Raw genomic sequence first — 24,103 nt, 5'->3', positions numbered from 1 at the left:
TATATTTCACATGCCCCACATTTATTCCTGTTTTTATTTATTCACATGTCTAGTATAATTATTGTTGCGCACCACGTGTCCGTCTTCATTTTAATGGAAACAAAGAGAGATAACTCAAACCATCTTGATTAAGTTGACAAAATTACATGGGACACGGATTACAGTGTACTAAATAGTGTTGTCAAATCGGTTGAAACTCAGAATCGATTAATCGGTAACATCGGTTGACCCTAACTGACTAATCATCGGCCAATAATCGAATCGGTAACCCTTTGCATAAAATAGGCATTAGATTTTATAAAAATTAGAATTTTATTGTTAAATAATCTAAGTAAAGGTGCATATTGTACAGATCGAAATTCTAAAAACAGTATATATGCAGTTTGATTAACTATTTCAGTAATACAGATTTTTGCATGATTAGGAATTACTTGGCCTGGGAAAAGTAAGCATTGACGGATCAGGTTTTAATTTACATGATCATCTAAAATGTATATGGAATTAATTTTTTAAACAGTTATAAGACATTTAATTTTGCAAATTCCTTGTGATTCCGTATGAAATGACAGGTGAATTCCCCCAAATACTGAAAATTAATACATGTATATTTTATTTAAACAAATAGTTTAGTTTCTTCAGTTTAGAAATACAAATATCATTATCTTTTGATTTATTTTAAACAGATTTTAAGTACAGTGTATTCTAAAATAGTAAAGGACAACTCTTGAAAGATATATATTTTGATAACAAGAGCCTGTTCTTGAAATAAAAGTGAGAAAACTGTAAAAAAGATATGTGCTGAAATAAACCATTAATCGATTGTTAAAATCTCCAATCGATTGTCTAAAATCGACAGCCTTTCCGACCGATAATCGATTATAAATCGATCATCGTGACAACACTAGTACTAAAACTGTAAAATGTCGAAGTTTTTATTGGAAGCAAATTAAAAAGAAGAAAGGGTTCAATTCTTGAAAAACAGATATAATTTGAAGAGTTCAGTCTGCAATAATTAAGCCATTATCGGATATATGCGTCCCGTAAGAGTAACCAGGTAATTGACGATGTTTGTATACTTTCTGCATTGAGATTTACTTGTTTGATCCTACTTGATGATCAATTAAAAAGTCCCAAAAAAATACCACCAGTTTTCAGTACTAATTCTATACCCTCCAGGTGTTTATTTAACTAAATGGCAGTAATAATATTGAAATACTCTCATACATGTACATGTAATACGATGTTGAAAATTTAGACGTGCGTTTTTTACTTCTATGAAATTTTACGCGTTTAAATTTTATGAATTTATAAAACTCGTAAAAATTAGTAAAAATTAGCAGCACATAAAAAATACCCGTTATACGGTATATTGATTCAGTATCATAGTCTTAGAGCTATACAGGATCACCTGCACTGTGTAATGCATTGCACCATATTGACTGCTCATAAAATAAATAATAAATTTTAAATGCCTTAATGCAGTTTGAAAGATTTATAATACATAGTAAAATCTAATACTGGACCCCCACCTGATACTCTCACAGTATAAGTCTGTGTTCTACTGGTTTGTCCATTTAAGCCATTCAGAATGTCTGCCTGGAACTGTTTTCCATCGTCACTAGTTTTGGTGTCCAATAGCACTAGGTCCTTAGAGAGGGTCACTTGGTGATGTGGACCTTCATCGGCCATGATCTGTGAATTAAGCTTCCATTCCACAGTGGGTGGATAGGGGTAGGATTTAAAAGGGGGCAAGGATATTTTGATCCCATGATCTCTCTGAACATTAACATCTTCATCTTGCATGGTTGGGAGTGGATCCAAATCTGAGAAAAACGTCAAGGGGATAATGCTCAAAATTTATCAACCTTAGATTCATATAATTTACAGACTGTTGACATGTACTGCACTGTGCTTGTAGCACTTGGTAAACACTTTCAATAGTCTAGATATAAAAAGTTCTCTAAAATAGTGCAAGAGCTTTCTGGTTTTGTGCTATTGTGTAGAGATCTGTATTGTAATGAGGTTGCAAGACTTATTGAAAAATGTTGATGACTGAAGTGCATATGAAGAAAAATAATGGATGACAGACTGTTTTTAAATGACATGAAAACCTCATGCTGTCAATAACAATAGGTAACAATTTGATAGACTGCTGAAAACCAATAAATGGATCTTTACCCTTTACTTCATATAAAGGTTTATTGATTTCAAATTCATAAGAACAGTCAATCTTTAATTACCCGGGTATAATAGAAAAGTTACAGAGAATGTGTAAACAAAATGCTTTAATGCAAACATCTCTAGTTCAGACAGGTTATCAAGGACATTCTACTTTATTTCCAATAAATATTTGGAACATTTCTTGTTGATTACTCATTAATTAAGTCCACTAATGATAATGAACTACATACATGCCACTTCCACTCTGCAACTGTCACTGAGGATGGAACCCAACTTATTGGTGGCTTGACATCTGTAGATTCCTGCTGCTGTCCGATTTATACTGTACATTCTGAAGGTCCCACTAAGGCTTGCCTGGCTGACATAGGTTCCCTCCCTTAGCCAGCGATACTCTGGGGGTGGGTCACTGTATGATTGACAGGTCAAAATCTTGACTCCCGACTCACTCACTGCTGAGCCACATTCAGGTTCTCTTGAGAAGTACATAGGTGGTTCCTCTGCAATTAAGACAATTGATTAGTACATGAGAAAAAACTTCACATCACATATTAAGACAATTGATTAGTACATGAGAAAAAACTTCACATCACATATTGGTATCATTCAATCCTTAGTAGTAGAGTTGATTCAAATATACATGAATAAATTCAAATCAGATTGGGACAAAATTAAGTCAAAATTATGACCTCAAAAAATTTTTTGTCTTTGACGAAAATTTTCATCATTGTTCTTTTTTTTGTAAATTAAAACACACTGATATGAAAACGTAATTAAACATTATAAGCTAATGTAATATACATGTATAACAATGCTAGTTTAACAGCATGGGTACATGAGTTTCAAAACTACATTGAACAAGAGGCCCAGGAGCCACATCGCTCACCTGAGCTACCTAAGATGATTCCCTATAAATATCACTAAGCAAGGCTTTAAAATACTTGAAAAGAAGATTTTAAAAGGTTTCCCTAGATATTCCTACGTAAAACTTTGATCGGCCATTTTGGCCCCACCCTACCCCCGGGGGTCATGATTTGAACAAACTTCAATCTACTTTACCTGAGGATGATTCCACATGAGTTTCATCTTTCCTGGCCCAGTGGTTCTTGAGAAGATTTTTCCTATATATTCCTATGTAAAACTTTGATCGGCCATTTTGGCCCCACCCTACCCCCAGGGGTCATGATTTGAACAAACTTTAATCTACACTACCTGAGGATGATTCCACATGAGTTTCATCTTTCCTGGCCCAGTGGTTCTTGAGAAGAAGATTTTTAAAGATTTTTCCTATATATTCCTATGTAAAACTTTGATCAGCCATTTTGGCCCTACCCTACACCGGGGGGTCATGATTTGAACAAACTTGAATTCACATTACCTGAGGATGCTTCCACACAAGTTTCACACATCTTTCTTGGCCCAGTGGTTCTTGAGAAGAAGATTTTTTAAAAATGCTATTAATTTTTCACTAATTCATAATTATCTCCCCTTGGAAGAGGACATGGCCCCTCATTTGAACAAACTTAAATCCCCTTCACCCAAGGAAATTTGTGCCAAGTTTGGTTGAAATTGGCCCAGTGGTTCTAGAGAAGAAGATGAAAATGTGAAAAGTTTACGCAACAACAACGACGACAGACAACGGACAAATTTTGATCAGAAAAGCTCACTTGAGCCTTCGGCTCAGGTGAGCTAAAAACAATTAAGGTGCACACATGATTGTAAAAATGCAGACACTTTTCTACATGCCTGCATTTCTGTTTTGAGTTCTTTTTCATAGCTAGATCATACAGACTCAGCAATATCCATTCCAGATGATATAATGTAGGTTAAACATTGACTTTTATGAAGTTTCCTTTCGATAATCAAAACAAAGACCTTATTTCTACTTTAAAGGAACTTTAAATGCAGTTACTGAAACATGTATTCCCGTTCATTTTAGTCCCCAGTCAGGTTACCTGTTAACCTGCTGAGATAAATGTGTCTCAAGGCCAAGATTTTTATGTTCACATGAACACGTTAACTCACTTCCTTTAACATAACAACCATATCGCAAGCCGTATAACCAGCTAGAAGGATACTTAAATACATCAAGATACTAATCAAACAGTACAATACTAAGCCAATTCCAAATATTACATTGAAACTTGGGACCCCTTTATTTGAGGGTACCACACAAGACTTAATTAAGAACAAGTCTCTTTGTGAGGTTTATAATCCTCAAAGTAAATGTTTTGTTGATTTCTGCACATAAACTTTCTTACACACGCTTAAAGATTATAAACTTAAAAGTGTTAAAAGATTACAGAATTCACTTTCATTCACCGATCAGAATGATTCTTGAGTAATTATGAAATGTATCCTGGCTTTTCCTTTTATTCAAGTACATTTAAAAGGTAATAGCATATTAAGTGCAATGCTTCCCAGATCATTAAGATTATAACATTTCTGTTTATTAGTTGCCAGTTTTCCAATGTATCTTAATTCATAATTAATTTATTTATCATTTTTGAACAAAAAATGTAGGTTTTTCATGCATTAGACATTTTGAAACAATACAATAATGGGCAGTTATATTAAACAAATTGAGTTTCAGAATAATGTATGGAAAAAAAAAATCATTAAGGTAGGTAACACCCTAATTTCTATTTTTATTTCTTTCCAGTTAAGTTTGCTTATCAATAGAATACAATAGAGAGGTAAACAATTTTATAAATTTGAAAACAAAACCGCAGGCTCTAGAGTATCAAGTTTACAAGATAAAACCTCTCTTCTCTCACAGAAACATTCCCGTCTTTATGGAATGTGGCCTGCCTTAACACTTCAGGTTATTTTTTTTCTTTTGTTCATTTTCAAAGCCAAGACTTGCTCTTATTTAGGAGCCCACATAATAAAGCCCACTTGAAAATGATGAACAGTTATAAAATATACACCTGAAGCCTCTAGACATGCAAATGTGATCCAGTTCATAAAAGCATGTCAACACCAATATACATATTCCACATATAATACATGTATAAAGGTTGAGACATGGTCCTTGTAATATTAACATTTTGTAATATATTCAAGTTCTCCATGTATTGACATTATTCCAGTACTGAATATCATATTGAATATATATGCACATTATAAAAACAAGCAATACATGTAGGATTATTTATTTATCAAATACGAAAATGATTTCACTCAATATAATAGTGGGAAAGAAATATCATATGTTTTTCTTTTTTTTTAAATTATTTAATCTATTAAAATATGCTATATTTACTGTATTTTTTCTCTAAAACACTTAAATAGATGCCACTGTATCATGATAAGAATGGCATGAAAGGGTATCTAAAATACTAAATCATACAATCATATATATACTATCATATCAAGCTGTCAACCAAGATCTATCTGGGTATTCTTAAATATCAATTGTTTATGCTCATCTGGTAGATTTTTATTATCTACTGTCAACATCACAGTTGTTCAATACAACATATCTGTATGTAACTTAATAATTGATTATATATATGCTTCGGAGGGATTTTTAAAAAAAAAAATATTTAAATGGTGCATTTAAAAATGAAAATTATTCAGGTAAATTAGCTGCTCCAGAAATTTTTCTCCACATGCATTTGCCTCAATAAGATGTTACAATGCTCATGTACTAATAGGTTTTTGTGTCTGTCAAGATCTACACTACCAATGTTCTCTACTTTATAAATTTTCTCCAATATTGTTCACAACTTTACAAGTACCTTTCATTTTATACCTGAATTCTTACAAAACTTGCATGAAAAAGAATCAATGTTTTTAAAAAATTATAGAATAAACTGCTGAAATATTTTTAAGTATGTATTCAGCATGACTATGACAAAACATCAAAGTTGAGAGTATTTGTTATTGAACTATGTGAAGCATGCAACTGATAACCCATCTATTTACTTTAAAGTTTATTTTGGATTTCAGTGAAACCAAATTATCCAATTTCATCTAAATCAAGATTAATTTAAGAGTTTGCTCTTCTAAAACTGACCTGCTCAAAATGCCACTGCAATCTAATGTAGAATGTTTACACTGATCAAACTGTAACTTGAATTCCAAAATAATCTGATTGGGCAGAATTACTTTCTGGTAAGGCTATTACTTAAATTTACTTCACAAGATGCTCTAATTGAATTTGTTCCATTCAATACAGGTATCAACAACTAAATACTTAATATAGAAATGTCATGAATGATGTGTAGGAAACTAGCTGCTGACTAAAAAAAAAAAAAAAAACACGCAGGAAATTGATGAAGGAAAAAAGTTCATAAAATTATGATTATTATTATTCTTGGGGGTGGGGGTGGGGGGTTGTGTTGAGGGAGGGAGGAGAAGGCAGAGCATCTACAGATCCAGATCATCATCATGCACCTGTGTATTTATCTATCCCATCTCATTTGAAGATTTTTCTTCTTACATACACAGAGTTTATAATTATTAAAGATGTTTATTGTAAAACAACTTTAAGTACATTCCTTTGCTTAATATTTTTAGGTTGAAAAGGAATTAATTAGTCAAGTAGTTACCCCGGTAAATCATAATGGACTGTTCTGTATAATTATCTAACCTCTCCCGGTAAGGAAACTGACTTTGACCATGTAAACTAAAGGAAAACTTAATAAATATAGTCACGGTAATTGTGTTAATTACATATGTTACATGTACCAGTACCACATGTGTCCTTGGCATTCATTTCAATACTAGCTAGCTAAAATGTTACTAAGTTAACCTAAGAGTATCGGAAATAATTTTTATTACATGCTTCAAACCCAGGGCATCTTGTACGACAAAAATAAATAATAGATGCATGAGGAGCAAATTGATTTATTTTAATTACTTCTTTACTATTTAACTATTGAATTAGAAAGACAAATGGACAAGGTGGGATGAATTATATAGGTGCTCCCTATGTATAATTCTGTAAATGACAATTGTTTTATATAGGTATATATATATATACGTCTACCTATCTATATCATAAGGCTGATTTTATAATAAAGATGGGTAGATATATAATATATATATACCTATATAAAACAATATATTATACTTATCATTCATCATTTACAGAATTACAAGGGGAGCACCTATGCAGTATGGTATGAACAACAGCTGAGGATCAATTAAACCAGGATCTGAACCTAATATGTCAACTGGTCAAACTTTCTTTTTGAAACCATCATAATACTAAGAGTTTGAAACCTTTATCAAAAAATCCTGAGACGTCATGGTAGGCCTAATGGGTGCACATTTGCTGAAATTCTACAACAATGCCACAGATATTGTAATAACCAAAGTAACATTGACTGCTCACACATGCCGTCATTTAATTTGAAATATGATGGGGTATGAAACTTGGCAGACAGACGTTTTGGGATTTGATCTGAAGGCATTTTAACACCTGTTTTCAAAAATGCATGCTAGAAATGTGAATGTGATCCATTTGGAAAGAATTATGTAATCCAATTTGAAACTCATCAAATTATGGATATTAGGAAGAGATCCTCTGTTTAAATATTATCTTTGATCAAATATAAAGTTGCACCACTAATTAATTATCCAGTCAGTTGATACCTACCACTCTTTATACAGCGTAAAAGCGAAGCTCCGAACACAAAAACGTGCAGGTACCACAAACATTTACACATCATTATTCTCGTAAATGACCGTCCATTCTTAAAAATTCTCAATCAAATATAAAACTGTTTTAAGTGAAGTCTGTATAAATGGTCCTCTGGTCAAAAATCACCAAGAATCGTTGTTACACCGGTGGGAATGTGTGTAATCGGAAGTTCGCGTCGGCCATATTGATGCGACAAATGACAATGTTGCTACCTTTTCACTTTTTCAAAGACATATTCCAATGACGAAGGTAAATCAATCCAAAAAATGAAAATCACTGCTTAAAATACCAGAAATATGTGTATCTCACCAATTAATAAAGTTATAACGCGTTGTTTGATACAGGTAAATATTGATTTTTCTAAAGGTAAATTTTCGTACTATTGTACTAATTGTCTGTACACGTGATCAAAACAAACCTAGCGATTGGTCAATAGAAAAGAAAGTGAGGAGTGCTTGATGGGGTCAAATGGTGACTCATGTCACATTGGACACTTGCACAATATGGAATTTGCGTGGTCTGCGTACATTTCACCGTATTAAAAAGGCCCAAACAATTATTTTTCTTATTTCTATGCCATGAGCAACATTATTTATTTCTTTTATCAAGACGACCACTTGCGACACAATATATATAAACACAGAGATATATATTTGTTAATTTTTTAATAAAAGTTTTCCATACTATCATATGCTAGTACTTGTTTTTACCCCCCCCCCCCCAGGAAAAGACATATGCAAAGTTGTCAAACAATAAAAAGGCAGAGTCAGAAAGTATTTATTTATTCGATCGAACAACTAATGGTAGTACACGATATAGATAGACCATTTGCCCCTTAAATTCTGAAACTTCAAAACAACCGCAAAAGATTGATACGTGCTCCTATCTGAAAAGTATTTCAATATTCTAATTTTTGGGAATTGTTTTTTATTTCCAGTATTAGTATTTATAACCCCCCCCCCCCCAATAAAATAAAAGACATAATATTATATGTAAAATTATCAAACAATAAAAGGGCAGAGTCAGAAAGTATATTGTATACACGATAGATAGACCATTTTTTCCCCCCTTAAATTCTGAAACTTTCAAACAACTGCAAAATATTGACACGTGCTCCTATCTGAAAAATATTTCAAGTTTGAAATATGTCCTACTGGACCCTTGTAAGAAAATTGTGAGATCACATATTATTGCACTCTTTAGATTAGAATATGCATTTAATCAAAAATAGCGACCAAACTATTGCACACTTTTGTGATTTTTTTTAAAATACAGTCTTTTTATTATTAACTCATATACATTTTAAAGTTTTCTTAATTGAAAGAAAATATGTAATTCAATTTTTAGAAAATCAATATAATGGTTGAAATACAACTCAGATTAAACGAGGAACATTGAACCGAAAGTTTCAAATATTTTGGAAAAAAATATTCAATGCAATAGAAGATGCAGTCTGAAATGTAGGTTCTCGAATTACAAATATGAAGGTTCGAATACTCTATTGGGGGGGGGGGGGGGGTAATGTAGTGTAAAACGCTAAATGTTATTGTTAATTTCCTTGAAAAGAATATTGGTTATCTATACAGAAAATTGATCATTAACAATAAAGTTTTAAGCAAGTCTGTAGGAAAGATTGGGGGGGGGGGGGGGGTTCTTCACAATCCCATCGCCCTTTAAAGGGTTTACTACAATTAAGGGGGGATGGTTCTCTCGCCTATTATCATTATTATTTTTTTTTTTTTTACAGAATGACGTATTTTAATATAATGTCACATAATAATAAAAACGTGTTTGTTTTGATAATTATAATAGGCCTATATCAATATCTCACTGATAATTTTTATTCTTGCTTTATATACTCATCAGAGATGTTTTATTGTAAAAAAAAAAAATCAGTTGACCTGTGGTTTAATTAAAATATATGATATGTATGCGTTTTTTTCGAAACATAAAATAAGCTTCAAAATTTTAAATTCTTCTATTAACATCATTAGTGCTGCAGTTCGATTGCATTCATGAATGTTTTCCTTTTTAAAATACTTAATTTCTTGGAGGGGTAGGGGGCCTATTTCACAATATTAATAAATTCAGTTGATTTTTTTTTTAAAATCCCATTTAATCATATCCCCATCAATTTTTAGAAGTTGTAATTAGCTCGGGCTCGAGATGCTGATTTATAGAAGTTTCACAACGAAGTGAAAGTAGGACATGTGTCTATAGGACAAACACCACCAAATGTTTTCCCATAGACTTCCATACAAACTTTAGCACCTCTCACTGATACATATATTGAATTTCGGGAAAATGGTCTTTTTGTCGTGAAAGTTCGAGATATTGGAAAACAAAAAATGCCAGAAAAAATATACCGTGCCGTTGCACTTTTACTTTCAATTTCCATTTGTTTACAACTAGGTGCGTTTGACACCAAATGAAAATCTCTAACCAAAGTGCATCCCTCCCTTCAAATTTTTACCTGTAACTCCTATATACCTCAAAGAAACCCAAGTCTTGATATGAGATTTTTATCGACTTTATTTCACTTGTCAAATACATAACAAGTCTTTTCTCTTATTGACCAATCACGCGCCAGCTAGCATTTTCTCCTCCGCACAACCTTAGGTTGTGCGGAGGAGAAAATGCTAGCTGGCGCGTGATTGGTCAATAAGAGAAAAGACTTGTTATGTATCAATCGGCAATCCTCGGCTGACTCCGCTACGCTCCATTCAAACCTCGGATGTGATTGGTGGAGGAATACGCATCAGATCCTTACATTTCTCCGCCGGAAACTGCCTTATCACTCATTTCATATTTCGCTCTGCATAACGTTCTTTGAAAATGTTTCTTAATTTGTGGAATTATTAATCGTAAACAGGTTTTGATTACAAACTCATGTAAGTAGGCTTTAAAAGCAATTAAAAAATGTTGAGCGTGCCATAAAATAACGCCGATTTCAAATGTATGACATTTGAAAGAAATTCAAATAAGATCACATGACTGAATCAGCAAGATGGTAACTCACCGTTGACGTCCGAGGTTATGTGCGAGGTACGAGTCATCCGAGGAACTCCGATTGGTTATGTATTTGACAAGTGAAATAAAGTCGATAAAAATCTCATATCAAGACTTGGGTTTCTTTGAGGTATATAGGAGTTACAGGTAAAAATTTGAAGGGAGGGATGCACTTTGGTTAGAGATTTTCATTTGGTGTCAAAAAAAAACGCACCTAGTTGTAAACAAATGGAAATTGAAAGTAAAAGTGCAACGGCACGGTATATTTTTTCTGGCATTTTTTGTTTTCCAATATCTCGAACTTTCACGACAAAAAGACCATTTTCCCGAAATTCAATATAGGTATCAGTGAGAGGTGCTAAAGTTTGTATGGAAGTCTATGGGAAAACATTTGGTGGTGTTTGTCCTATAGAAAAGGTATGATTTCATGGTTAAAAATTGATTACAGCCAAAAAATCAATCAGTTCCTATTTTTTCAGCATTGGGATTATATTTTAGTTAGTTTTGACTATTTGTTTAAAAATTAGAGGGTCTGGGTAAATTGGGGCTCACAATGGGGACTGCACATAGTGAAAAAATGCCAAACTTTTTGCCCTAGCTCTCATATTTTCAATAAATGTACATGTAAATAATTTTCAATAAATATTTATACCGAAATTTACTGTGAATAATGTAAATAATACAATATCAATATTTATGGGCATCATCAATATACAAAACATATGAATATCCCCCTCGCAGTTTGAGAAATTCATTTAAATCCATGTATTTTATGAGTGTAGACATTGGAACAGATTGAATAATCCTCTTTCAAATTTGTGTTAATCAGAGTTGATTGAATAATTTATAACAAAATTTGACTGCTGTTAGCTAATTAGGGTACTTTGTTTTTACATAAGGGGCATAATCCAGCAGAAAAGCCAGTTTCAGTCATGTAATCAGTGCTGGCTTGAAATAAGAGTTATACTATTGGTGAAACTTAGAGATTACTAGTAGGAAATTTAATTTAAATTACAGTACAATATATTCTTGCTGAAAATACATTGAAAATGCAATAAATATGCAAAATTATAACTGAAAAAATTATGAAAAAGGTGTCTGAATATCCCTCCTCCTTGCCATATCCAATCTTGATATTCTGCTGAAAGGGGGGGGGGTAATTTTGTGCTTTAATCATGCTGAAAAATGAAGGAATTTTGTTTAAATTTGGTTTATTTGAATAACAAGAGTCATGCTTATCTGCAGTAATTTTTTTCAATTTCTTTGGTATTTTTAAAAATAATTATCTGAGTAAATTCTATTTAACATGATTTTTTTTAAAGGTATTACATCACAAATGCTTAAAAGAAATTCAAAAGATGGTGTAAATAATAAAAAATTAAGATATAAGCTGCTATATGCATTTATCAGTATGTTTTAATAAAATAAAATGTATTTTAGCAATGCATAATCAAGAAGGAAGAGATTAATGAACCCTACCCTCTTACAATGAACAAAACATGGACACTCTCGGGATGATCCTTTTGCTTTCATTAAGAGTTTCAAGGTATGGTTTTCTTAGAAAATCTAGTTAATCTCTTAATATTTAAGTTATTAAGAACTTTTTATAGATTATTAGAAAATAAATTTCCTCAGAACTGCAGTTATTTAAGCACTTTGCTTACAATTGAGCACTGTATTCAGTCAGACAATATGATTTATCTGCCCTTGGCATTTAATCAATTTATTAATTATGTCATTGATAAGAAATAATATGCTAATAAATATATTTGCCTTTTATGAGAATATACATATTTAACATCAATTACATGAAATGATCATGAAAATTGGCTAAAATGTAGGTCACCCCCCTTCAAAATTACAAAATTTTCAATGGGGATGTGTTTGATTCTCTGATGCCAGCAACCCACTGCTGATAGATTTTTTTTAAATCTTATGTACATTTGAACTAGATATAATTCTCTTTTTTTCCACTGATTATTTTATCTACATTAGTTTTCACTCTTTCCATAACCCAGCTTTTTCTTACAAAAACCTGCTGATTTTCTTCATTTTTCATTAATAACGGGTACCTGCTACCCTGAATGATTAACATGATCTACCTTCAGAAATTATTAGAGATAATAAGAAAAACAAGCAAAACATAAGCGAAATTAATCATTTTATTTTAAAAGTTTGAAAGAAAAATAGAGAAATGCTTCAATTTATAGACATTATTTCTGTTTCACAGATGTGGGTCTGATTGACTGGGGTGTGAAATGTAACAGCCAATGGTGTACTTAAGCTAAGACTGTCAGTCCCAATATTCAAGAGGTGAGATAAGCAATGGATATGTGTTCTAAATTTACTAAATTGATCACTTTTTACAAATGTTTCTTTTACTCTATAGGAAAAACCCCTACATAAACAAATACATGGGCGCAGACATTTTGGACAGTCCAAAATGTCTGCGCCCATGTATTTGTTTATGTAGGGGTTTTTCCTATATCAAGTGAAATTACATATGAAATGAATTATTGAATAATAATACAGGTATCGTATTTCAACTGCTCTTTAATGAATAGTATACACCATGTACAAGTACTTACTTTACACTGAATAAGACTAAAGGAAGGCAAATTATAAACATGGCCAACGAAGACCAACGAGAGGAGTTAGAGGCTCTCAAGTCAATTTATGAGAATGAATTCACAGGTAGGTCAGCGGAGAAGAGGTATACTTTGCTACTTATGTTAAATTAGATGTTATTCTCATTCAATTTTCCCCACTTTTGCGTCCAACATATTGGGTACAATTCACCTACTGAGGAGGTCAGGTACGTTCTATGTGCTAGGAAGCCCCCCCCCCCCCCTCCGACAAAATAGGATTTTTTAATAAGTTTTTATTTATTTTCTTCTCTTTTTGGTTGCCAAAGATTTTCCAGGTAAATGGTTATTTTTTCTCTTGATTGCGCCTTTCAAAATCATTTAATACTTTGGGCCTGAAAGCTCAATAAACAGGTTGGGACCAATCACTCAAATGGGATATAATACAATAATTGATCACTACAAAAATAAAAAGGTCTATGCTGCTTTCATTGATCTTAGAAAGGCATTTGACACTGTATGGAGATTAGGTTTATTCTATAAACTTCTTGAATGTAATATTTCCCAAAAAATGTTCAATATTTTATTTTCAATGTATAGTAATACAATGAGTAGAATCAAATTTTCTGATGGATTAAGTGATGTATTCAATTCTGAGTGTGGTGTCAAACAAGGGGATGTCTTAAGCCCCACACTTTTTAATGTTTTTATTGATGGTATTGTCCATGACTTAAAAAATGGAAAATGTGATCCTGTGCAAGTAAACAATATTCATGTAAATTGTCTGTTATATGCTGATGATATTGTAATATTCTCAGAAAGCAAAAGCGGTTTACAAACCAGTCTCGATATTCTCAGTAACTATTGCTCAAATTGGAAACTTCAAGTTAATGTAGATAAATCTAAAGTTATGATATTTAACTCAAATGGCAAGCCTCAAGGTAATGAATTTAGTTTTAATGGTAATGCAATACAAATTGTACCAAGATACTGTTATTTAGGTATTATGATGAAATGTAATAGGAAGTTTAATCTAGCAACAGCTGTGCTTATTGAAAAGGCTAGAAAAGCATGTTTTAAAATGAAAAGAATTATTGGATTTGATAACCCATGTAAACTTTTAGAAAAACTCTTTGATGCTATTGTACTTCCAGTTCTTCTCTATTGTAGTGAAATATGGGGAGTGGATCTCTCATCCAAAGATATTTCAAATATTGAAAATTTTCACTTAAAATTTATTAAAGACATCCTTGGAGTGCACTACAAAACATCCAATGCTGGTTGTTTAGCAGAACTTAAAAGACTACCACTTTGGTCCAAAATTTCCCTCTCTAGTATCAAATATTGGAATCACCTGAAAACTTCTGATTCTTTGGCCTTTAAACTTTACCAATCCACAAGTAACTGTAATTCTTGGACTAAGAAATTATTTTCTATTCTAGATAATCTTGGATTCTCAAACATTACAAAATATACAGGTTCCATTCAACACCTTTTCTCAAACATTAAACAAAGAATCATTGATCAGTGCACTCAGGAGCAAACGTCAAAAATCTTTGGTTCAGAAAAACTTGATTTTTTTCAAGAAAGTATACTCGGGAAAAGGAAGTCCTTATGTTGATTTACTCAAAAAAAGATCTGAGAGATCCTCTCTTAGTAGAATTAGACTAAGCGCACATAAACTTGCAATAGAAAGTGGTAGATATATTTCCACATCAAGAAATGAAAGATATTGTAATGTTTGTAATACTAGTGTGATTGAGGATGAAATGCATTTTCTTTTTCAATTTAATTCTTACTCTAAGCTAAGAAACACATTCTTTAGTAATATTTATAACATAACAAAGAAAAATAATAATTTTAGCAATGAGAAATATATGTTACAATTATATGTAAACAGTAATATACAAAAAGTCTTCAAAGTTACTGTTAAATTTATCAGAGACTGTTTTGAACTTAGAAGTCAATTACTTGACAATTTTTGAAAAATATGTAATCATTATTTAATGATATTCAGTGGGCCTTTGCCAATTATTGTAATTGTGTTTGTGCCAATAAAGTATTTGTATTTGTATTTGTATTTGTATAATAGTCCGTGTGGGACATAATATCCCAAATGGGCTATAAATTTACAGTGCAAAAATTGAAAATTTAATTTTGGCTATAAATATCATAAATCTGCATCAGGACACTTAAAAAGGAATAACTTATGGTTGACAAGTTTTCCTGTATGTCCATTCTTTAGGAGATTGATCCCTCGGAAGTTCCTTAACTTTTTGGGGATCAATCTTATAAACTGTAGGGTTACAGAAAAACTTGCTTACCAAAAGTTATTCCTTTTTAAGTGTTTTGATGTGGATTTATGATATTTATAGCCAAAATAAAAATTTTCAATTTTTGCACTGTAAATTTATAGCCTATTTGGGACTATTATATCCCATTTGGGCGATTGGTCCCAACCTGTAAAACCAGAGATATAACATATATTTGTGTCTCTGATAAAACAAATCATTCCTCTTAGCAATAATAAAATACATTTCAGTTTACTGGAATTCAAATTTACTAGATGGTACTAGATTAACCTGAAAAAAGTTTTAATGGAAAAAAAGTGCACAAAAATGCAGTATGGTCAGAGTTAACCATATAAAATAAACCATGTTAACAACACATATGAAACCTATATATACACTATCATTGAACCAGGTGTGTAGAACAAAATCACTTTAACAATAATTGGTCTATTTTATGTATGCCCTGTTTAATTTTTAAATATTAAGTATATTTTTATTGTATTTTAGATATTTCCAATGACCCGCCATGTTTTATGGTTAAGTTGCCAGATCTTCAACTACCTAGTAGGTCTTAATCAAAAATTTTTTTTTTAATTTTAACAACAGTCAAATAGAATTCATGAAAACCCCCCAGAAATATTTGATTTTATTAATTTACATTATTTTACTTTAGTGAAGATATAATATTAAAGTGTACTCAGTGTACATAACTTTTGTATGAAAGGTGCAATAAGCCTGAAGTTCACTCTTCCAATACAATACCCAGATGTAGCACCTGTGATCGAGATTCCAATGAGAAACCAAGTCCTGTCTACTGAGAGTCATAAACAACTTCTGAGTTTCCTAAATGAAAAAGTTAGTATACAACGTGAGTATAGATATGATAAACATGAATACTCATTAAGAATGTTTTCGTGTTACCATTTTACCAAAAAAGTCTAAAATTTGAAATGCTATTAATATATGATACTTGCGATTAAGAAAAATGACCCCCATTTAGTTAAAGTGCATTAATTGAAAAAGTGAATGGGTTTTTTTTGGTAAACAGTGTGAAGAATTTATTGGCATGGGAATGATATTCTCTTTGGTGGATGCTGCACAGCAGTGGATAAATGAAAATTCATCATCAGCATCTCCAGATCAACTCACTGACCAACAAGTAAGGTTCCCCTTTTTGAATAAACTTGCACAGCTTTGCACACCCAATGAAAGATGCTAAAAGGGACTTTCATGAATAAAGAGATGGAGACCCCAAAAAAGAAAATCTAGAAGAACTATTGACCATTTGTACTGCCTTTCAGTACAGAGTAAATGTAATAATAATTTAGATGTTTTTATACTGATAGGATTTAGATAAACAAGAAGTCAATGACATAGAAATAAAACCAGTTAAACTTGAAGAACCAAAGCTGAGTGGAGGAAGATGGCAATATGTGATAGGACTTGTGGTATGTACTGATGGCATTATATCCCACCTCTGATGATTTTAGAAGTCTTTGTTTGCTCTGCTTCAAATTCATATTATTCAAATGGAACTTTCAAACTTGATTACTGTTCATATCTTCCTATTTCATGTATCAAACAGTATTGTATTACCGTACAGTGGGTCGTTATTTTGATGGTAGCCCCCCCCCCCCCTCTCAATTTTTAATCGCTAAAATATTCAGTACTCTTCTTAGCGTTCCTTTGTAAAGAGATGAAATCCTGTGTACTCTAAAATAGATTACACCAAAATTATTGGCATACCGTTGAGCAGCCAAAATTTTTTTACACCTGCCAAGAAAACTCACTTTATGGCAAATTTACTTAGCCCAAATACAATTTGAATTTCTTATCCATAATGTTCTGTTTGCAAAAACTTCCATTTGTGAAAAGATGCCAAAGTGCAAAAAGATGTAAATTTCCCCCAAAGTCTTGAGTGCAAATATCTTCTGATTCTTTCATTTAGTAATTGGTGTCATTATTATTTGCTCAGGGTAAGCCATCTGCTGGAAAGTCCACATTTTTCAATGCAGCCACAACACTTGATTTGGCCAAAACAGGCGCCCATCCATTCACCACCATAGAACCCAATATAGGAAAAGCTTTCTTCTCAATACCCTGTCCTTGTAGCAAGCAGACAAGCAAATGCAATGCAGGTAAGAAAATATATCTTTTTGTGTCAACATCAATGAAGTCCTGTGAATTTAAAAGAGTTCCTTAATATATATATTTTTTAATTTATTCTATAGAACAAAAAAACAAACCTAATTTAGGTGATGTGGATTGAAAATATGATACAGCAATTAAGAATTTTCATTGTTAATAGAGGATATAACTTCTATAGAGAAATAAAGCACTGGTTTTTTTCATAGTACATGGACATGATTTTAGAGGGAACAGATATTTACCAATCCTGTTGAAAGATGTTGCTGGTTTGGTACCAGGTGCTTGGGAGGGCAAAGGAAGGGGTAACAGGTGTGTTAAATTGTACACATAATTAGAATATACATCAGTTTACAGAAATCCAATGGTATTGACACTTTTTAAATGCCATGCAAAAAAGATTTCATGAGAATCAACACCCAAAGCCCATTTATTTATGGCCTCTAAGTAGGATTGTACTGTCTACTTTTCAAAATGTTTGTCTGATGTTTAACAATTTGATGTATGGTAAACTTCAAATTACACCACAATTAGAAAAGAACAATACAGTTATACCCTTAAATGCTTAAAAACTTTTGATACTTTTTTCTTTTAGATTTCTGAATGATCTACTTGATGCTGATGTTTTAATCCACATAATTGATGCCTCGGGTACAACTAATGAGAAAGGAGAGGAAACAACAGACTATGATCCAGCTAACGATGTACACTGGCTAAAGGCAGAACTACGGTGAGTGTACGACTAATTCTTCATGAGATCCAAGTTTTAAAATTTTCAGATTATCAGAACCATCGTACATTATACAATTATGAACTGTTTTGAAGGGAGGTATCACTAATTATAAGTTCTGTATATGGTTGTCACCCGAGGGCCCTAGCGCCCGACGGTGCCAACCCTACTCAGACCTGATAATTGGTGATGTCTCCCTTCTAAACAGTCCATAATAGTTTTATTATCCTGAAGAATATACAATTATCAATTAGATGGAGTAGAAAATAGTAATCAAACCTCTTGTTTCCTTCTACTCTGCTCCGATTCCATACTCACTCGGCACACCTCGGCCGATTCGTACCTCATCTAACTTTGATGTAGTTCACGGAATCAGCCGAGGTTTGCCGAATTATTCCATACTTTCAAAATATGTCAACAGACAACTTTGACGTCATCGTTAGAATTTATTGTTTACCGATCCCGCATATTTAGCCATTGTACTTATAAATAGGAGTTATCTCGCTTAATTAAACCACTGTAGTTTTATTCAAAGGGCGACAACACAGTTGTAACCCTGCATGCTCGCTTACGCTATTTCATTGTCACCTGAAGGGAGATAACAGTTGTCACCCTGCGCGTGAGGGAGACATCACGAGTTGTCTCCCTGCACGTGACCTGCTCTAAACCAATCAGATTGACTGTATAATTCTGAAGGATAATAATGTAATTTGGCTGAGAGCAAAAATGGTTTGCCAAGCAGTTATCTCAGTCAAAGTATGCTAAAAGTTACATACTTTATCACGTTCATACTTTATTTATCAGAGTAGGATCAGACATTGACCATGACTTCATGCATACAAGTCCAATTTGAAGTTATTTCTCTTAGTTTCCTCTTTGTTGCAGTCAGTGGATTTATCAGAATGTATGGAGCAAGTGGGATAATATTGTTAAAAGACCTCAGAAGTTGATCGACATGTTTACAGGGTATCATGCAAACAAAGCAACCATTTATGCAGCTCTGCACAATGCAGGTATAAATGAAAGGTATGTAGAAGCTGTCTCCCTTGTATCAAATGTCTGCATGAAAAACTTGAACTGATATAAGAAATGTCTCTGTTTAACTTACAGTACATTTTAAGTGATACACAATTTGCAATTACCTTTCTGGAATATGTTTCAGGTGAATTATGATAATTTTTTTGTTCAATAATTGCCCTATCTCTTCCATTCATGTATTAAGAAAAAATCTTGAATTCACTAATAGATTCATAAAGATGTCTTGAAAGCATTGAACTCTATGATCAATATTAATTAAAGGTCCTTCATTTCCTTTCTCTAGTGAGTTATCCAAGATAAAGACTTGGGACAGTAAGGTGCTACATCAGATAGTGGACAGCTTCCTCAACATAAGGTTCCCTACACTGCTGGTACTAAACAAAGCTGATAAGGAATCAGCAACAGATATCATCAGCAGGTACTACCATTTTAGGTTTGACTTTACTTTCTAAGTATATTTCACAACTTTTTCTTTATTTTGCTGCATGTGCCCAAACCTACATTTACATATTTTCCCTTGGTTCAAAGTTGCTTTTGAATTGATATTGTATAAAATGCAAAGTTTTTGAGAAGGTTTTATTACATGTATGTATTGTTCACTATATGACTAATTGAATGAAAATGAATATTAGTAATAACTAATTGCATATATTCATTCAAGAAACATGTTTGTAAGCTACAGACAGCAACTTTACATTGTAGACTGTCTGCAGAGTTTGGAGAAGAGTACACTATTCCTGTAAGTGCAGAAAGGGAGTGTTTTCTACAGAGATTGGTAAAAGAGGGTCACATTAAATATGATCGAGGCAGTGGCCAGATAACACCTTTAGACTGTTCATCTACAATTTTAACAGAACTTGAAAGAGTTGAAAATGATATTTTCAAAAGGTAAGGAACGCAATTTTGGAATTTCAAGATTTTATCTAAGTATTTAGGATAGTAAGAGGTCAAAAATCCTCAAACTTTGTCAATTGATTTATCGTGGGATTTTGGGTTCTCAACTAAACAAATTTCACAGTTATCTTCTTTCTGAACAGATGGCTGATCATTATAAAATAAAAGTATAATCTAAACTAGAGGTACTGTGAGCAATGAGCTCACTAAATGATACCCCTGCCTCCCATATGATAATAATGGTAAAGTTCATATTTTGCTCTGGGAGACCCAAAATAAGTGTCTGATCAAAAAGTAATAGGAGGTGCAAACTGCCATTATGAAATAAAGAATCTGTAAAAGTATTAAATTTTAATCAGTGGGAGAAGTTGGGCATAATTATAATAGACGAGTTCCCCAAAGTGTAACAGATGGAGGGAGGGATGTACAGACAGACATCCCAATCATTATATACCCTCCCACTTTTCTAGTGGGGGTATAATAATAATGAAGAATCTAAGAGGTCATAGAAAGGTACAATTATTCTTAATTTGTATTATTTTTAGATATAGAAGTACTAATGTCCAAAATGCACTATGTCAGGCAATCAGCTTAAGGGAACCAGTTTATGCATTTCCTGTTCGTTGCCTTGATACCTTTCAGTCCATTGGTAAATCTCACACTGAGAAGAGCCAGATTCTGCGAGACTGTATCATGTTAAAACCTGGCACCATAGTGGAGGAATTCCATAATGTTCTCTGTCATTACCCTGTTAGTCTTCTGTCAGGGGACTTTGTGAGAGCAGAGGTCAGTGATTCTTTTACTGTCAAGTCTTTTGCTCAGTTGGAAAATATATTTCAGATTAAGTTTGTCCATAAGCAGTCATTTCATTTCATGATCCATAAAACCAAATTACAAGTAGTTTACAGACTATTTAATGTAGAGTAGATTATATTTTTCTTTTTTTTTTTTACACATGGATTTTCCCTGTCTCAAACTGGGTGTGTTTTTAATGACTAGAGATTTGGGGAAATGTGCACAATCTTGAAAAAAAATATCTGCATTAAAAATAAATGACTTATAGCTGTGCAATTTAATTGAATACAGTAAAACTTATCATCCATGTTTTCCCAATAACTATGCCTTGATACCAGTATCAAATGATGTTCAAAATATATTCTTTTTCCAGACAATACAAGCTGATGGCTCAAAGAGACCAGTGAAGAAAGATGAAGTGATCAGTGATTCAAATAATATACTTAAGATAATGACTACAAAGAGAAGTTCTTAGACCCCAGTTCTTTTGCTTAAAAGCTAATGACATGATAAGGTGATTATTCTGTGCCAAATGATATTTATTAGTAATAAAATTTAATTAAGACTGATAATTTTATTTTTTGTGAAATATTAAGGTTTTTTAAAATGTGTTACTGAAGAGTTTTAAAGTTTTATAACTTTATGAACTTTATGTAAAGCATAAGAGAATACTGCAGCATTAATTTGGGAAAAATGTTAAAATTTATCTTTATGCACACTTCCTCTTGAATAGGGAAGAAAAGTAATGGTTCACAGGAAAGACAAATTTTAGTAAAAAAATATCTTTGTACATACATGAAGAATTTGACTATTTAGTAGGTTCTTGGAAGATTTTTGGGGTAAGTCTAATTCAGGATTACTTGGAGTTATAAGTTCGAGCAGATTTTTTCTGTATTTGTTTGCTGTAACATACTTGTAAAGAAAATTAATATAATTGATACAATAGACTTCATTGAATGAAAGAGGGTAAACAGGTTGGATTATCATTATCGTAATTTTGAATTGAGTAAGGAAGGAAAAAAAACCCAAAATAGACATGAGAAATAAAGTCGAAGAAAGCAGATTCCTGCTATAGAAGAGAATATAAAGGTAGAAAGTACCAGAGTACTTGGGAACAGAGAGAGAGAGAGAGAGAGAAATCCATAGAAGTTGTACCCCACAGTAATTGTTTTTGTATTTTCTTGATGAATTATGTCTTCCATTTTCATAATTCCTTTTGATTATATTAAATGCAAGATAAATGTACTATCTTAGTACATGGACAGGTAAAGTCAAGGTTGTAGAGGCAATATTTTGATTATTACAATAAAATAAAGTATTACTGACTGACAATTAAATTATGTAAATAATCTTCACAAATTAAATGAATATAGATACATTGTTTGCATGCATGTAAATTATGGTTTATTTCTAGTTACTAACAATTTTTTGGCATGATTTATAGAAAACTTCTTACTAATTTGTTGAAAAGTACTTACTTTTTTTAAAAAAATGGCAGCCAATTGGCTGAATCCCTCTAAAGTTCAAATTTGGCAAATACATGCAAGGCTTCACCCAATGTAAACTACCTTACAAAACGATTATATTCAACAACAGATATTCTTTTGATGACAAACTGAAATCCATGGAAGTTAATACTTCTCATGTCTAATGTGCATTAACAGTAAACTCAGTTATGGTTCTTGTATGTTATAACCATTGTAGCTGAATTCCTCAATAGATAATAATATTCAACTCTTCAGTGGAGAATATTTTTTAAACTATTGTAACTAAAGCACTCAAAAGTTAACTATTCTGGTTACTATATAAATGTTTGTGTATTACTAGTGTATTTTTAAAGAATCATCATCCATACAGGGGTCAATACTTCTATTGACTCTTGTTACTGAAGTTTGCAAAGATAATCACTTTTACGTGTATTTCTGAGGTCCAACAGAAATACATGCAAATATATAAATATTGCATGTATTTGTGTGCAACATTGAAAATTTTAACCCGAAGAAAACCATTGGGTTTTTGGGGGTGAACATTTTCAATGTTCAACTCAACTACATGCAATATTTATTATATTATACTGAATGTTGTATACAAATACATAATTATTACAGTGAACCTTGTATGCATAAATTCTGCGCAGTCAACAGTCTTGCTCTTGCTCTCTCCATCCTTCTCCTGATTTGTCTGCCCTTCTCTTCCATTAGCTGCTCTCTAATGTTCGTCCTTAATTCAGCCTAAGCAGCTCCTTCACCCTCCTCTGATGTTCTAACCGTCTTGTCAGCTGTTGCAGTTCTCAGATTGGTCATCTCTCTTTGTCTTCTGTTCTTATTTGCTAATCCTCTTGGTTGCTGTGTTTCCTCCTTTCCAAATCTGTTCAGTTGTACGTTATACATTATCATTGCCACGCCTTTGATCTTCTTGTCTATTCCTCCTGCCAGTGGTGCGTTTAGGATTATATCTACATCATAATTAAACCTCTCCCATTCTTTCTTATTGCTGCTCACTTTTTGTTTCAGCCGACTAAAACCTGGGCTGGCGTGTCTGCTCTTCTGGTGTTAACACTTCTCCTTGGCTGCCCCCCCCCCCTTCCCCTCGTTGACTTGCACTTGAACGCTGTTGTCACTGTGGTTAGATTCCTGGACCACCTCCTCTTCCACCTCACCAGGTTGCCTTGTGCGTTGCGTCAGTCGCCAAATCGGAGCGCATCCCATCTTTTCAATGAGTATTTTCAGTCCCTCCCCTCATTTATAAATTGAAAATTGTAACTAGAACTTTAAAGCGGCTGTAA

General features: G+C 32.6%; 2 protein-coding genes and 1 long non-coding RNA gene across 6 annotated transcripts; 2 read left to right on the top strand and 1 right to left on the bottom strand.

The window, feature by feature from the left end:
• Positions 1 to 1,529: 1,529 nt before the first annotated feature.
• On the bottom strand, positions 1,530 to 8,185 carry LOC134266001 (protein sidekick-like; the record flags this gene model as incomplete). Its single annotated transcript, XM_062748212.1, has 3 exons — positions 7,787 to 8,185; positions 2,412 to 2,678; positions 1,530 to 1,823 (listed from the first exon to the last, which is right to left on the bottom strand). Coding segments are annotated over exons 1-3 (634 nt in total), but the record flags the coding sequence as incomplete, so codon positions are not given.
• Positions 8,186 to 12,201: 4,016 nt separating this feature from the next.
• On the top strand, positions 12,202 to 13,275 carry LOC134266000 (uncharacterized). 2 transcript variants are annotated; one of them, XR_009991880.1, is made up of 3 exons: positions 12,215 to 12,386; positions 13,071 to 13,153; positions 13,230 to 13,275. It is a non-coding gene; the product is annotated as an uncharacterized LOC134266000 (long non-coding RNA). The 2 variants fall into 2 exon arrangements; XR_009991879.1 differs by lacking the exon at positions 13,230 to 13,275 and having other exon boundaries at positions 12,202 to 12,386; positions 13,071 to 13,154.
• Positions 13,276 to 13,353: 78 nt separating this feature from the next.
• On the top strand, positions 13,354 to 21,931 carry LOC134265999 (uncharacterized). 3 transcript variants are annotated; one of them, XM_062748209.1, is made up of 13 exons: positions 13,354 to 13,534; positions 16,224 to 16,280; positions 16,441 to 16,571; positions 16,765 to 16,875; positions 17,063 to 17,164; positions 17,692 to 17,854; positions 18,071 to 18,173; positions 18,457 to 18,591; positions 19,477 to 19,617; positions 19,913 to 20,047; positions 20,332 to 20,517; positions 21,069 to 21,309; positions 21,692 to 21,927. In XM_062748209.1, the coding sequence occupies exons 1-13, from the start codon at positions 13,468 to 13,470 to the stop codon at positions 21,791 to 21,793; spliced, it is 1,674 nt and encodes a 557-aa protein (XP_062604193.1). In that variant the 5' UTR covers positions 13,354 to 13,467; the 3' UTR covers positions 21,794 to 21,927. The 3 variants fall into 3 exon arrangements, with proteins under 3 accessions (XP_062604193.1, XP_062604194.1, XP_062604195.1); XM_062748210.1 differs by lacking the exon at positions 16,765 to 16,875 and having other exon boundaries at positions 21,692 to 21,931; XM_062748211.1 differs by lacking the exons at positions 13,354 to 13,534; positions 16,224 to 16,280 and having other exon boundaries at positions 16,480 to 16,584; positions 21,692 to 21,929.
• Positions 21,932 to 24,103: the final 2,172 nt, after the last annotated feature.

The sequence above is a fragment of the Saccostrea cucullata genome, unplaced genomic scaffold (genome assembly GCF_032062105.1).
Source record: "Saccostrea cucullata isolate Sc308-1 unplaced genomic scaffold, CSIRO_AGI_Scuc_v1 ctg9965, whole genome shotgun sequence".
Classification (NCBI taxonomy): Eukaryota; Metazoa; Mollusca; class Bivalvia; order Ostreida; family Ostreidae; genus Saccostrea; species Saccostrea cuccullata.
This window is presented reverse-complemented; position numbering and strand designations above follow the sequence as displayed.

What these genes read in the sequence shown, in the direction of transcription:
- LOC134265999 (XM_062748209.1), top strand. Translation starts at nt 13,468, where the DNA reads ATGGCCAACGAAGACCAACGAGAGGAGTTAGAGGCTCTCAAGTCAATT. An exon ending in TTATGAGAATGAATTCACAG is followed by an intron (nt 13,535 to 16,223) that starts GTAGGTCAGCGG and finishes ATTGTATTTTAG; the next exon opens with ATATTTCCAATGACCCGCCA. An exon ending in GGGACTTTGTGAGAGCAGAG is followed by an intron (nt 21,310 to 21,691) that starts GTCAGTGATTCT and finishes TTCTTTTTCCAG; the next exon opens with ACAATACAAGCTGATGGCTC.